This window comes from Montipora capricornis, chromosome 6 (genome assembly GCF_036669925.1).
Source record: "Montipora capricornis isolate CH-2021 chromosome 6, ASM3666992v2, whole genome shotgun sequence".
Taxonomy (NCBI): domain Eukaryota; kingdom Metazoa; phylum Cnidaria; class Anthozoa; order Scleractinia; family Acroporidae; genus Montipora; species Montipora capricornis.
In genome coordinates, this window is record NC_090888.1 from 48858264 (window position 1) to 48871756 (window position 13493).

The 13493-nt window shown below is 40.2% G+C and overlaps 1 protein-coding gene across 1 annotated transcript; it reads left to right on the forward strand.

Annotated features, from left to right (window-relative positions):
• Window positions 1–11469: 11469 nt before the first annotated feature.
• LOC138050580 (uncharacterized) lies at window positions 11470–12494 on the forward strand. Its single transcript, XM_068896899.1, has one exon. The coding sequence runs from the start codon at window positions 11490–11492 to the stop codon at window positions 12102–12104; it is 615 nt and encodes a 204-aa protein (XP_068753000.1). The 5' UTR covers window positions 11470–11489; the 3' UTR covers window positions 12105–12494.
• The last annotated feature ends 999 nt before the right edge of the window (window positions 12495–13493 follow it).

Sequence of the window (13493 nt, forward strand, 5' to 3'; positions counted from 1 at the left end):
AGGGATGGAACTGTATGTCGAAGGTATTCCTCAAGAGTAGTAACAACGCACAAACGTGAGTCTGCAGGAAACTGTGGTAGAAGTAGTACTGGCTGAGGTTGGCCAGGTGCAGAACTCTCAACAAGATGGTCGAAGACAAATGTAAATGATGACTCAGATTTCTGCATTGACGATAAGCTCAGAATGTGAAAGGATTGGCACCTTTGGTTGGATGTAAGGGCGCATAACATAAGTAACTTGAAGGTGAGGTGCTGGAGGGACAAGGTATTCACAGGATGCCATTCCTTCAAAAAATTGTAATACCACAGAAGTATCCCATGAACTCTGATACCTAAGGAAAGCTGGTCTTGTCTCAAAAGCTGTTTTAATAAACCTTTGAATCAAAGGGTGTGAACCCATTGTCATGGTTGCGTTCAATAGGGTAATAGTTGTTGACAGGGCACACCTTGCAGTGTTAAGCGCGCTGTATCCAAGACCACAGTCGTAAAGTTCAGTATGGAAGTCAAGTACTTTACGCACGGGTGGCTGAACGGGATCAACACCTCCTCTACTTGCAAAGAGGTTCCACTTCCTGAGATAAACTTCGTACTGTTTTTTCGTACCTGATCTCCATGAGTCAAGCACGATTTCTTGAGTTCGGTTCGAAATGCCTTGGTCTGCCAAGGATTTCCTGATAGCAGATATCCCATCAAACGCAGTTTCTTCCACAAGGGATGTTTCTTCTCAGGGTTGACTGGTAAATTGACAATGTTGGAAGCCTGAGGCAATAGCACTGGTGTGGCCACAAGTAATCTGGCAAGTTTCGGGTACCAGGCCTGAGTTTCCCACTGAGGTACTATTAACAACACCTTCGCTTGATATTCCTCTATCTTCTGAAGTACTTGGGGTATGACAATAAAGGGAGGAAACATATAGCTGAAATATTCACCTCAGTCCAGTGTAAAGGCATCTACAGCATACCCATTAAGGTCAGGTTCCCAGGAGACATAACATTAAACTTGCAATTGGAAATTTAGTCTAGAACTAAACATATCAATGTCTGAATAGCCAAACATTTTCGCCAAGTTATCAAAGCATGTCTTGTCGAGCTGCCATTCTGAGGCATCATTAAAGATCCTTGAGGCCTTATCTGCTATCGTATTCTCTAACCCAGGGATGTGAGCTACTGTGAGCCACAGATCCCTTACTTTACACCACAACCAAATTTCCCTAGAGATGTCATTGCAGGGAGTGGAATGGGAACCACCATATTACGCAGATAAGATACTGCAGTTGTGTTGTCAGACTTTAATATGTTCATGTCTACAGTCATTGAAAAACGACTGAAGATAAAATTGAATGGCTAAAAGTTCTTTTGCATTAATATGCATGAGTTGCTCATTTGGGGACCAACGACCTCCTGTATTTTCCTGGATTGTGGTATCGCCCTAACCCTGATTTGATGCATCAGTGTACAAAGTTATGGTAGCGTTCCCATGAATTATTTTCCTTTTAGAGTTCTTTGCATAAGCTATCCACCAGTTGATGTCATTCAGTTTTGCTTTATGAGAAAGAATCATGTTTTGGTCAAAATCACCTCTAGCTCTTTTGAGGGCAATTGTCTTCTCTATCTCAATCTGGCGGTAATATAACTGACCATATTCCACCCCTGGACAAAATGAAACCATAATACCGATCAAGCTTGCTACTGGGCGAATGCTCACTTTTTCCAATTCCAGGATTCTCTGGGAAAGTTGATATCATTTGTAAAATTTCTTATCAGATCAAGACACGGTCATGGTCAGTGAGTTTAGCTCAAACCCTAAATGTTCCAGAATTTGAGTCGGTTCAGTGACTAATTTTAAACTATGAGGCCAAAAACCAAGCCCTCTAAATAACTGTAGAGTGGCACTGACATTCTCTTTACACAGGTTATAACTATCACCCTCTAAAAATGCGTCATCAATGTAGCCACTTGATACATGCCCTCTCTGTCTCAGATGAGAGAAGACTGGTTTCAGCACCCGGGCTTAGTGAAAACCCTTGGTGAGCAGCCTAAACCTAGAGGTAGGCCTGTAAACTTATAAAGTGTGCCTGTCCCATAAATTTCAAATATTTCTTATGACTATCATGAACAGGGATGGAAAAATAAGCATCCCTGAGATCTATGGAAGCCATATAACAGTCGTGTCCATCTTGAAATGATGATATGCTACCCATTGGTTTAAATTTTTGAGATTCAAAATCATTCTGTATGAACTGTATTTCTTTTCACGCAGAAAGACACTTGATTCGAACTCATCTGGTTCATGTACACTCTTCACAATGATACCTTTTTCCAGGAATTTTGCAATTTGAAGATTCATACTGATAGCCTGAATTTAAAAAGCAATGGTCAATAGTCTCACGTCGGGGACAAGAGGCGTACTGACTAAAAGAGATAACACCCCATTCAAAGAGAGAATCGCGCACCTTGACGATAATCAACCAAATGACATCATTTTTAAAGTTCTCAGTAAATGAATCCCGAACGAGAGTAGCCTGCGTAGCAAGCGAGTCAACAATTTTCCACTGCATGAAACCATTCAGTTTTGCACAACATTGAAGGAGGGGGAGGGGAGAGAAGCAATGAAGACTTCAAAAGTGCTAACCTTTCCAACAGTTTTGTCTAGGATTGTATGAGAGTAGGAAATCTGCTTTGAACGTTTATAACTCTCGTAGGATTTCAGACTTGAGTGACGCTTCACAACGTTACTGTAAATACCCGAAAAGAAGTCGCGGGCCCCGTGACTTTTTATGCGGTATCGCTTCAACACCGCGGTCTCCCAGCTGTTTTAAAATAACTTCATATAGAATTTATGCAGTCTGAAAGATGCTAGCTAATGCCAAGCAATCGTTTTTAAATACCCCTGTACCGACTGATTGTGGCCATTAGCACTAATGCTAGGTCAACCAAATTGCAATACAACGACTAGTCATAGCACCGTGTTAAAACATAAAACATTGTTGAATTCATCATACCTTCGTCCTGTCTATGAGCAGGGTTTGACAGTTTCCAGAAAAGTTGGAAGGCGTCTCAAGGTGCTGCGAAATAAATAAAATAAGCAGCTGACTGAAATTTAGGACATCGAGATCCTTGTATCTCCAGATGAATTTGAATTAACACATGGGTGTGCCGACTGATTACAAATACACGCAGCTCTCGTCCTTTCGGACTTGGAATTTAGTATTTTACAACCTAATAAGTTAACATTTATAGTAATCAATCAAAAGGGCTAGCCCATTTAAAATCACATTGAATTGAATATCATACTGAATGATTACATCACATGAAGCAATCCAAAGGTTTTGCAACGCCAATTTAGAAACCTTCCAAAACACGTCTACAACCAGGTTTATCGGAGGATAATTAACTTGCGTAACATTTGCTTACCTCTGGATTGTTCGCCACAGTAGACTGATTGGAAAACACGTCCAACTGACACCGCCTAATGTCCTTGGCCCTTTGGGGCTACATATGTCGGGTCAATGTTTTTAACAAAAAAAGGCGTGAAAGTACAAAGTTCTATATTGCCAGGAACTCGTAGCGCGAGTTATGCTTTGCGGTATCGGACAGACAAATTAATACTCTCTTGCTGATGGAAATCTTGAGACATCGAAGTTCGGTGTGACGGCAGGCGTTAAAATACGTGAAATCTGGTTGCCAGGACAACTCAGGAAGTTCTTTACCAGCCTGAGCAATTGTTAGAGAATATCTTCCGAGCAAGAAAAAGACGTTTTAAAAATTCCCAGCAAGTTAAATATAAAAGATTTGACTTCCCAGCCAGCTCGATTTTTGCTTGCAGAGCAGTTTTTTGTCGAGCGGCTCCGTTGTGTACTCCTGACGTTTGCAAAAACGTAATCCTTTCTTGTACTTGGATTTGAAAATAGCGCTAGCCTATCAAAGGTCACGTTATGTTGGAGAAAACTCTAATTCGACCGAAGGCCATTGTTTTAGATTTTTTGAACGAGGGTTACGCAAAATCGGAAAATGGTCCAAGAGAACATCGTTGAATAACAACGATCAAAATTTAAACGTAAGCAAGTCATCACGCAATCAATATATCAGAAGGTGTCCAAGTGTGGTATAGCTTCTCGTCGGGTCAGATAATAAAATGTTCAGTGAATAGTATTTAATTTCTGTCCTCGGCTTCATTTGAACACAAAAATTACAATGACAAAAGGGAACCACCGCCATTTTACTGCTAAAAGAATATCCTCTGCATGACGAAAATCTGCTCATTCTTGGGTGTTTTACCTAAGGCGGGCCAGCTTCCCTAGGTTCTAGATACCACCCAACTCTTGTACAACCTCTAGTTCAATTGGATGGATATAGGGGGCAGCTTTATCGTGTTAAGGCCGATGGCTTATTATTTCTGTACGATCTTCGTGACCGTATAACTAGACCATCTAGCCATGGGCTTAAAGAAAAGGCTGGCATACTGATACCCATGTCTTAATGACCCCTCTTCTCAAGTGAAATACTAGAACGCATGCTCAGCTTTGCATCGCCGGCTTGTGTTTGGGGAAGTTATGCAAAAAAGACAAAAGAAATAGAAGTAAACGTGGCCCGCTAGGTCCCAGACCGTGAGAGGGATAGCAGTGCTCTGAACATCTGCCCTTCTCTTAGCAGAATGTCTCATTTACGTACCCCAGAGGAATGTTCGATTTCTCGTCCTGGTAAATTATGCCGACGAAATAACTAGATCGACGGTACGTGTTAGCTTAAGCACGTTAACTTGTCAGTTTGTCAGTTTCCTCTAGCTCCATCTCGTGTGTGGGAAACGCGATGATTTCTGGACAAGTTACTACTAATTTACAGCTGCCGTGTGGATGTCATTTCTCTGTTTGTGAATTTTGAACCAATCCAGTTAAAGCACCGTTGCATTTCAAAAACATGACCCGAAAGAAGAATTGCTGAAATTTAATTGTGAGAACTTTATTCAACTTATAAGAGTCCGAAGTCTCTTGATAGGAAAGGTGACCTAATCCACCGCCCTTTGATGAGCACACCACGCCCACTATCACGAAGTCCTAAAAGCAATTATTTTATAATGGTTAGCAAAGGGAAGCAACGGGCGGGAAAGGTTTAAGTATCGACCATAAAATCCAATGATTGATTTTATCAAACGAGTTGATAAAAGTCGAATAACCACCGTGAAAGATTTGGAAAGCTGACGTTTCGAGCGTTAGCTCTTCGTCGGAGCGATTAGAGGAATTGTGGTTGTTGTAGGTTTATATGTGTGCGGAGGAGCTTTGCTATTGGTATTAATAGGATGACGTGAATTTGTGAATAGATTAATGGAATGAGAGGAGTTCATGGATTCCGTGTGTATAGAGTGTGCCCCGTTGAAATTTTTTTTCCAGATTTTTACGGCTTTCTGTGTTTCCGTGGTGTAAGGATAAGCTGCAAATAGTCATGTTGTGGTGGGAGTGATTAGGAAGATTAAAATGGCTTGCAACTGGTTTTGAGGCATCTGTGTCGTTTTTTTCTACATCTACATAGGAGTTCGCGAAAGCGATCCGCCAATCTTCTCCCTGTTTCGCCTATGTAGATCTTTTTGCATAGTGTACAGGTTATGCAATAGATGAGGTTTGCGTTCAAATACTGGTTTAAGTAATAGGCTGCTCCTGGGAATAATCAACTGGCGTGTGTAAACCTCTTTTGTGGCCGTTGCATATTTTGTTTCAACGGTCATAAAACCTCTCGTGGCCAGAGTTCCGCTGGATAATTACTTCTTACCATCTTTGCTATCATGTAGTAATGTAACGTGGTAATTAAAATGTATTTTTAATGATCAAACTATCGGTGTTACAATATCTGCTAAGTTGTGAAAAAAACAATGAACGTAAATTGTGAAAGAAAACGTTGAAAGTAAAAAGAGATTTCTTCACTTGTTTTTAACAATTTAAAGTTGTGAGTGAGATTGAAAACAAAAACTGTAAAGATTGTGATAGAGCCAAACCAAAGTAAAAAACTCAGCTGCTTTCTTGGGAATACCTACATCTCCGAGTCTGATCAGAGATTAGGCTGAGCCGCTAGTTTGTTATGAACCTATACTGTACCATCTGGTCCAATCATCTCGCACACCATCCTCACAGTCCCAGGGACAGGCTGGCAGTCGGAACAAAACGAGGAAACCCGACTTTGTTCGTGGTTTCGTCATCTCGTCCGAATTCATTGCACCTTGGTCTCCGAAGATGTTCGTAAACTTACCTTATCAAAGCATGGCTCCTTTAAATGGGACGCGTCTACAAGTAAGAAACACAAAAATCATATGGTAGGTTGAGAATTCATCTTTACGCGGAACAATATAATGCAAGGAAAATTAGAATTTGAGTTCTTTCAGTACTTGATACATGTCCATCAAAAATTGATCTATGAAGCCAGATTGGAAGTTTCTATTTGTACAACGTGTTTCAAAGAGATTACAAACATATCGTTTTTTCATTCGAAGGACCATACCGGTCTATCGTTCTATCTAGACATACATGCACGACAAAGTTGTGTTCGAACCAATTGCAAGGTTAGCTCTGAACTTCGCTCAACAGCCAAGAGAAGTTGAAGATGTATGATTTTCCCCGAAAAGTGAGTTGGCACTTGTGTCTCTCAAACTAACATTTTCCTTTCATTTCGTTCCACTGCACACATTAACATATTGTTAGCATATTCCTCCGCTGGTATATTTTTCAATCTAATAAAACGCTTTAAAATACATGCGATAGTTTTAGCTCTAAGTATACATGAAAGATATAATAATTACCGGCTATATTGAAATTCACACAACCCATCATCTACTTTTAAACTTATCAAGGTTTAGAACAAAGAAGAAATGGATTTAGAAGAGGAGGAATTCGACCCATGATCCCTGGCTTTCTTCATGCCAGTACCGATGCATTTGCCGAATAGAAACGCGAGACAAGGTGCTTGAGAGGGAAGATTTTTTGAACTCTTTAGATGGAGGAACTAATGATTTCAGTTCAAACGTTTTTAAATTGTACTTAAACCTAGCTATTGTTGATCAGGGCTTAGCTCTGCTCAGAAACGCTCTTTGTTCATCCTCTCCTGCCGTAGAGTTTTTCAAATGTTAAAGAGGGGTCCATTATCGGCGCAGTAAAAGTAAATGGTAACCAATACATTCTGAGACCCTGACAGAATCTTAACCGCGACATTCCGGGCACTGGGAGATAGATTTGATCACTGAGCTACCATGACATTAAATGATGGCTTACGTTGCAATTAAGGGTCCAGACTTACACTGCCGTACATGACGTAGCTCGCTTTAAGAAGCTCGTCTCTGCATTCCTTAGATGATGGCATTCATTGACTTCCTTCAAGCCTTTTAATAAATGCTTGAAGCAAGTCCAAATAGATTTCACATTGCCTGTTCAGTAACAGATCGCAGATGACGTCAAAATTTCAGTGGTAACAACAAGTTACCACGAGTCAATAGGTAAGTGTGTCGCCGATTTTGTTGCCAAAAAAGGGAATGAAAATATTTGCATTTCTGTTGCGATTGTCCTTGCACTTTCCCCCCATTTTACTTAAGGTAAGTGACATGGGCCTTATTCGCGCGGCGACCATATTGGCCATAGACAATAGATTTCCCACCTCGAGCCTCGAGTTGAAATGTTTGAGAACGAGTTTCGGTGGGGCAATACAAAAGTTTTCAATCCCTCGGGACTCAACATGACATCGTTGGTCCTGACATAATTTCGATACGTTACTTCATGCAGTTTTTACAATCTGATTAATCGTCTTCATGTAGCTCTTAACTATCTTTTGATTCTCACGAAGAAAGAAATCATAGATTTTTTTATCTGACAATCTTTTAAGCCTTGAAGTAGAATTATAGACTTAAGAGCTTCTGCCTGAGAAACCGGGGCAGACTTGGAAATGAAGGTCGGCCGATTTCGCTTAAAATTGGTACACAAAGTACTTATGTCGACTTATGTAATATGCCAAAGTTTCAGCTTCAACGACTTTTTTTTAGCCGAGTTCTGGATATCAGCCCCTCAGGGGTCCCCAGAGGCTGATTTTCAGTGCAATTTTGGCCACTTTTAAATCTCTCTTTTTGCAACATGAAATTAGTTTCAGGCAAAAACAAAACCATCTTTGTAAAGCCCTATCCTTAGGCTTTTATGGGTAAGAACATTAGCTCATGGAAATTTTTCGCTAGCCTGTGGCTGTTATCACAACTTGGTCATATTTGAAGCATATGGGAAGCAACCGGAAATGGCCTGTTTTTCAGACCAAATATTTTCCATGCCCATGTTTTATATCTTGAGGTCTTAGTATCCCTGCAAAGTTTAGCCCTTACTTTAGTAATATCAAGAAAAAATACTAAGGTTGAGGCTTTTTTCTAAGAAAAAAACTTACGAGAAGATGGCTAACCAGGCCACTTCCGGTTAAAGTTTCAACAAGGCGTGTCTGCAAAAATCACTCATTTAATTTCGATTATCTTTTTTCCTTCCAAGTTATGGTTAAAAGAGACTCTGAAGTTAATTGTCACCAGAAAGACTTGCCGTTAATAAGAAATTTTTATGTGATTGTTTTAGGACCAATCAGATAGTGGTCCGACAGCGGTTATAAATTTCTTGGAAGAAGTCTTGAAAACTACGGACAATAGAGCCGCTGCGAAAACTCTTTATTTACCTAACGTATCACGTCTGTGGCCCGCCTGTAATGAAGGGCTAATTAAATCAGGATATAAGCAAGCTTTGTAGTTCCATTCAGTACATCATATCATATATATCATATATCTTTAGTTACCCTCGGATTTTTAGAGTAGCTTGGTGTAGCTAATATCTCCGAGCATTTACCCTCCCAATCATGATACACCACAGAGGACAGACCACAACACCGGGAACTACATGCCATACTCTTTACGACAAGTGTGCGGGTTCTTTTACGTCCCACAGGATTATGAACATTGAAGGGTTGTGAGACGGGACCTCCGGCTTATCGTCGTTATCCGAGAAGACTAGAGAGTCTAACCATTTACAGATGTAATTACAAAGGCAGCACTTTCTCCTCAGTTTTTTTAAAGACCTTGAGTGTTGGTCCGGCCGGAGTTGAACTCACGACCTCCCGCGTGACAGCCCGGTGCTCAACCAACTGAGCCACCGGTGCGCGGTGGTGGTACTATAACCCACCTGTTTGGGCTTTAATATTTTCTGAAGAAAAAAGAACTTATCAGTCTCTTTAAATGCAACCCCAACATCTGTCATGACACTACTTGAGGATCGTTTTGAACCTTTAAGAAATTTCGAATATAATTAAAGCTAATTGTCTAACACAAATTGCAGTCACTCTTCCAGTCTATTTGCGAAGTGTCTGGATAAATTCACTTACAAAAAACGCTTACCTGGCTTCACTTTTACAGACATGCCCCTTTCCTACAATCCCTTAAAAGTGAGGTAACAGTAGAAACTTTAGCCCCAGCGATAAATTGGTCGCAAGTGCGTGGTTGCGAGTTAGATATACACAGGTCGATTAATACGGTACGTGACGAGGTCATTGTAGTTTGCTGGCTAGCTATGACTGACTTGGAATTCAGTTGTTTTCTCGTGCAGATTCGTCTTCTTGAAATGAAGCACGAAGCCCGAGTTTTTGACGTGTCTTCTCAAATGAAACAATAAGAAATTATGCAGTGACATGTTTTCTCAAATCAAACAATGATAAATTATGAAGTGTTACATTTTTGCCCTTCACCGAAAAAACACGTTTGCATGCATGATGAATTGTTGTTGTGCAGTTAGCGTCTGACCATGAGTGAAGAAGGGGCGTTGTCTGTAAGGTTTAGAGAGCCGAAAACCTTTTGCGAAGAAGACTAGTTAGTGGAGAAATCTGTTCCCTCTTCAACAAAGTATATGAACAAGTGGGCCCTGTCAGTTTTTGGCGAATGGCAATTTGCTCGGACGATAAAAGTGCCCGTTTTAGATCCAGGAGGCCTTTTCAAGGACTATGACTTACATAAGGTCGCGACGGTCTCTACAAGTATCGAAGAAATGGACGCGTTGAGTCTAAATTACTGGTTAAGCAAATTCGTTATGGAAGTGGCTAAGAAGACCGGCGAGAGATATCCTGCGAAAACTATTTACGGAATAGTGTAATCAATAAAAATCTCATTAAAATGCATGTTTCATCTCAGATGAAAACCTGGTGGTGTTTCATTGGGTATCAAGATTCATCCACCTGACTCAAATGGAGGTCATTTATTGGCTTTTGAATGCATGAATAATTAATGAGTTTGAGAGGGAAGCATCTCGTTTAAGGTTAGATTGCTCGTGCTTGTACCGAACATTGCTCGCGCAGCAGCCAGAAAAGAACTTTGCTTCGTTCTGAACTTATTTGGTTAAGTTGGCTAAGAAATTTTATTTATTAAGTGCGGGCATAAACGTGATTCTCGGAAAACCTGGAAGATTATAAAAGGGATCACTTCCCGTACGGTGAAACTATTGTGAAAGAACTTCAATTAACGTGAATGAGCGATTACCAAAGGCTCCAGCTAAATTACGCGGTGACTTGAAAATTAATCGGCCCGACTGAGCTAACTTGAGAAAATGCTTCTTCGGACAGCAACAGCACAGATAAGAAGTTTCAGTTCCGCCCATCCACCACAAATGAAGTACTTTCACGGATGAATAAGTTAAACAAATCAAATCAAAGGCAGTCGGCCTTGTCAACATTTCTCCCCAAATTCTTCACGAATACGCCGATCGAACCGTCACTGCTTTTCATTTTTAATCAGTCTGTAAATTTGGGTGGGTTCCTAGGCAACTGGACCTTCATTATTTAAACACGAGAAACGTGATGGCATAAACAGTTACCGCCCAATTTTCTAATTGTAGCGAAATAGTTGTGACACATTGTTAACCACAAGTTAACACTCTATTCATATGTCGGGTTTCCTATCTATTCATTCGACCGTCGCGGCTCTACTTGCGTGCTAATAGCGTGTATTGTTATATGCCCCTCGTTTCCTCAAAATAACTCTTTTTTTTTCGAAAATATCTCGATCTTATTGCTGGAAAATAAATCTGAAAGCTCACTGGAGAGGTCTTAACTACATTTCTACTCCAAAGTAGGGCGAGAGGTAGTAAGGTGTGCAAAGAGTCATGATGGAATCCGGCAGTAGGTGATCTGTTTGAAAACCAAGGCCAACGTAGAGTTCCTTTCTTTGGATTTGTTGCTTATTTTTTACTCAAGAAGAGCACTGGTAATTCTCAAGGTTTAATACGTTTGTTAAATAATTCTGTATCGCGGGCGATGTACAATGAGAGAAAACAAATTATGAGCGGGTCACTTCATTTTGGTGACCGATGTAAAAATAACTCTTTTTTAAAATCTGATTGGCTCACATAAATGGCACGATCCAGGATCTTGAAGATAGTATCAAGTACACATCTCCTATAAATGTAAATGTTTCCGGCCTATAGCTGCAAAGTACAGCTAACTTCTGCATCATATGGGTCAGTGTTCTTACAGTCAGGCAATTCAGTCAAGCACACTAAAGGTGGTAACAGCACCTTCCGTCAACAGAGTTTACATGGATAATGGTACAGGAGCAAACACTGATGTCAGTGTGTTCCAGGCCGACCTAAAGTCCATTCCTGAAGGTGCGTTCATGATCGGTGATGTTGCAATTAATGTGCACTCAAGCACGATTCCCACATCCTCTGTCTTACTTGTGAAGCCAGACGGTTCTGGAGATGTCATTAGTCCACCGACGGGCTACGAGTTAGTTTGGAAGGACTCAGGCTCGGGTGGTCGTCAGGACGGTTCATTTTGGCGTGTACAAGCTCCTTACGGCTATGTTGCACTGGGAGATGTGGCTTGTAACGGGTACGATCCTCCTCCTCCTTCGTTCACAGCCAAATACGCCTGCATCCGAGGTGACTTAGTGCGTGAGGGTGTGCTGAATAATGCACCGGTGTGGACCGACAGAGGTTCTGGCGCAAAGATGGACTTGTCAATCTGGAAGGTGGATGGTGACGGTCTGTGTGGATTCTTCAAAGCTCAAGGAGGCTACGACAAGCCAGCTTATAAGGTCTTTGTCCTACCAGCTGTGGTATCCTTCTAATAAACAAACTGTCCATTGGTGCATTTTTGGCAAAAGCGGACATATGAAGATGCAATATGAACTTTAGATTAAAATTCAAGTTGCTTATTTTGTGCTTTTAGTGAGACATAAGTAGCCACTGGAAACCTGATGGGCTGTGACTGAAATCATGCCGTCATTATGCTTGAAGAGATACAGACCCCAACAGGTCAAGAAAGTTGCATTTCACCCCGCATGAGCTTTTAACTTTTTATAGACAATTCATAGTCTCATAAATTTAGTTCCAAATCATAACTTCACAACCAGCTTCAGTTCCGTAGAATCACAATGATCAAGTCAAAAGTGTGCATGTGAGAATGTTAATTCAATTAGGATAAGGTTGACCATTAGTTCAATCACTTTCAATTGTGGATGTTTAGAATTCTGCGAAGTTGAGGAAACATTTAAAAATGTATTAACTGATCTATGAAAAAACAATCAGCTCCATTCACAATTTTGTCTTTTTGTTTCTATTATTATTATTATTATTATTATTATTACTATTATTATTACTTATTTTTATTTAAAGATTCACCCAAAGGTGGGTGTTAAATACAATAGGACACTAAGTACCCTATAAGGTATTTACACCCAAAAACCCAACCCCTCAAAAACTTGAATATCCAACCCAGTCCAAAAAAACGTGAAAAAAGTATTACTATATCAACAAGAGCAAACAGAAAAAGTATTAACTTTGCGACTGATTTGCGACAGATTAATTGAAAAGTACGAAGATTATCTCCATCAAAAATCCGATATAACCTAACAAAATAGAATGACTTAAGCTTAGCTTTGAAAGAAGGCAAAGTAGTTTCTACTTTGAAAAAATCAGGAACAGCATTCTAAATATTGGAGAGCCTAATAAAAAAACGAATGCCTAAAAAGTGAAGTTCTAAAATAAGCTGTTATTAGATAAAGTCCGCGGGAACCACAAGGTGATTTACTGTTACATACACGTGACATATTTTTACAAATTTTTTAAAGTTTAACTGGATAATCCCTAATTTACATTTATAAAAGAAAAGAAGGTCTAGGTACTCAAGCCAGTATTTCAGCGGCAATAACACGAGGAGCCAGAGCCGGCCAAATTTTTGCGCGGCCCATCAAAGAATTTTGAACGTAAGGTTAAATTCCTAGAATACTTTTTCTCACAGTCCAGGAACGAAGGTCTGAAAAAGCAACGTGATCCCAAACCACCGTAACCTTTTTAGCTTTCATTAAGTTGTTATGAAGATCGAGATCACGTAGTGCAGTATGACACAGGAGTAAAAATAGTAACAGTAGAACCGAAAGAGTTAATTAATTCTTCATGTGAATCGTTCCATGTCTGTTCATGATATTATTTTCTCGTCATCATGTCACACATTTCTG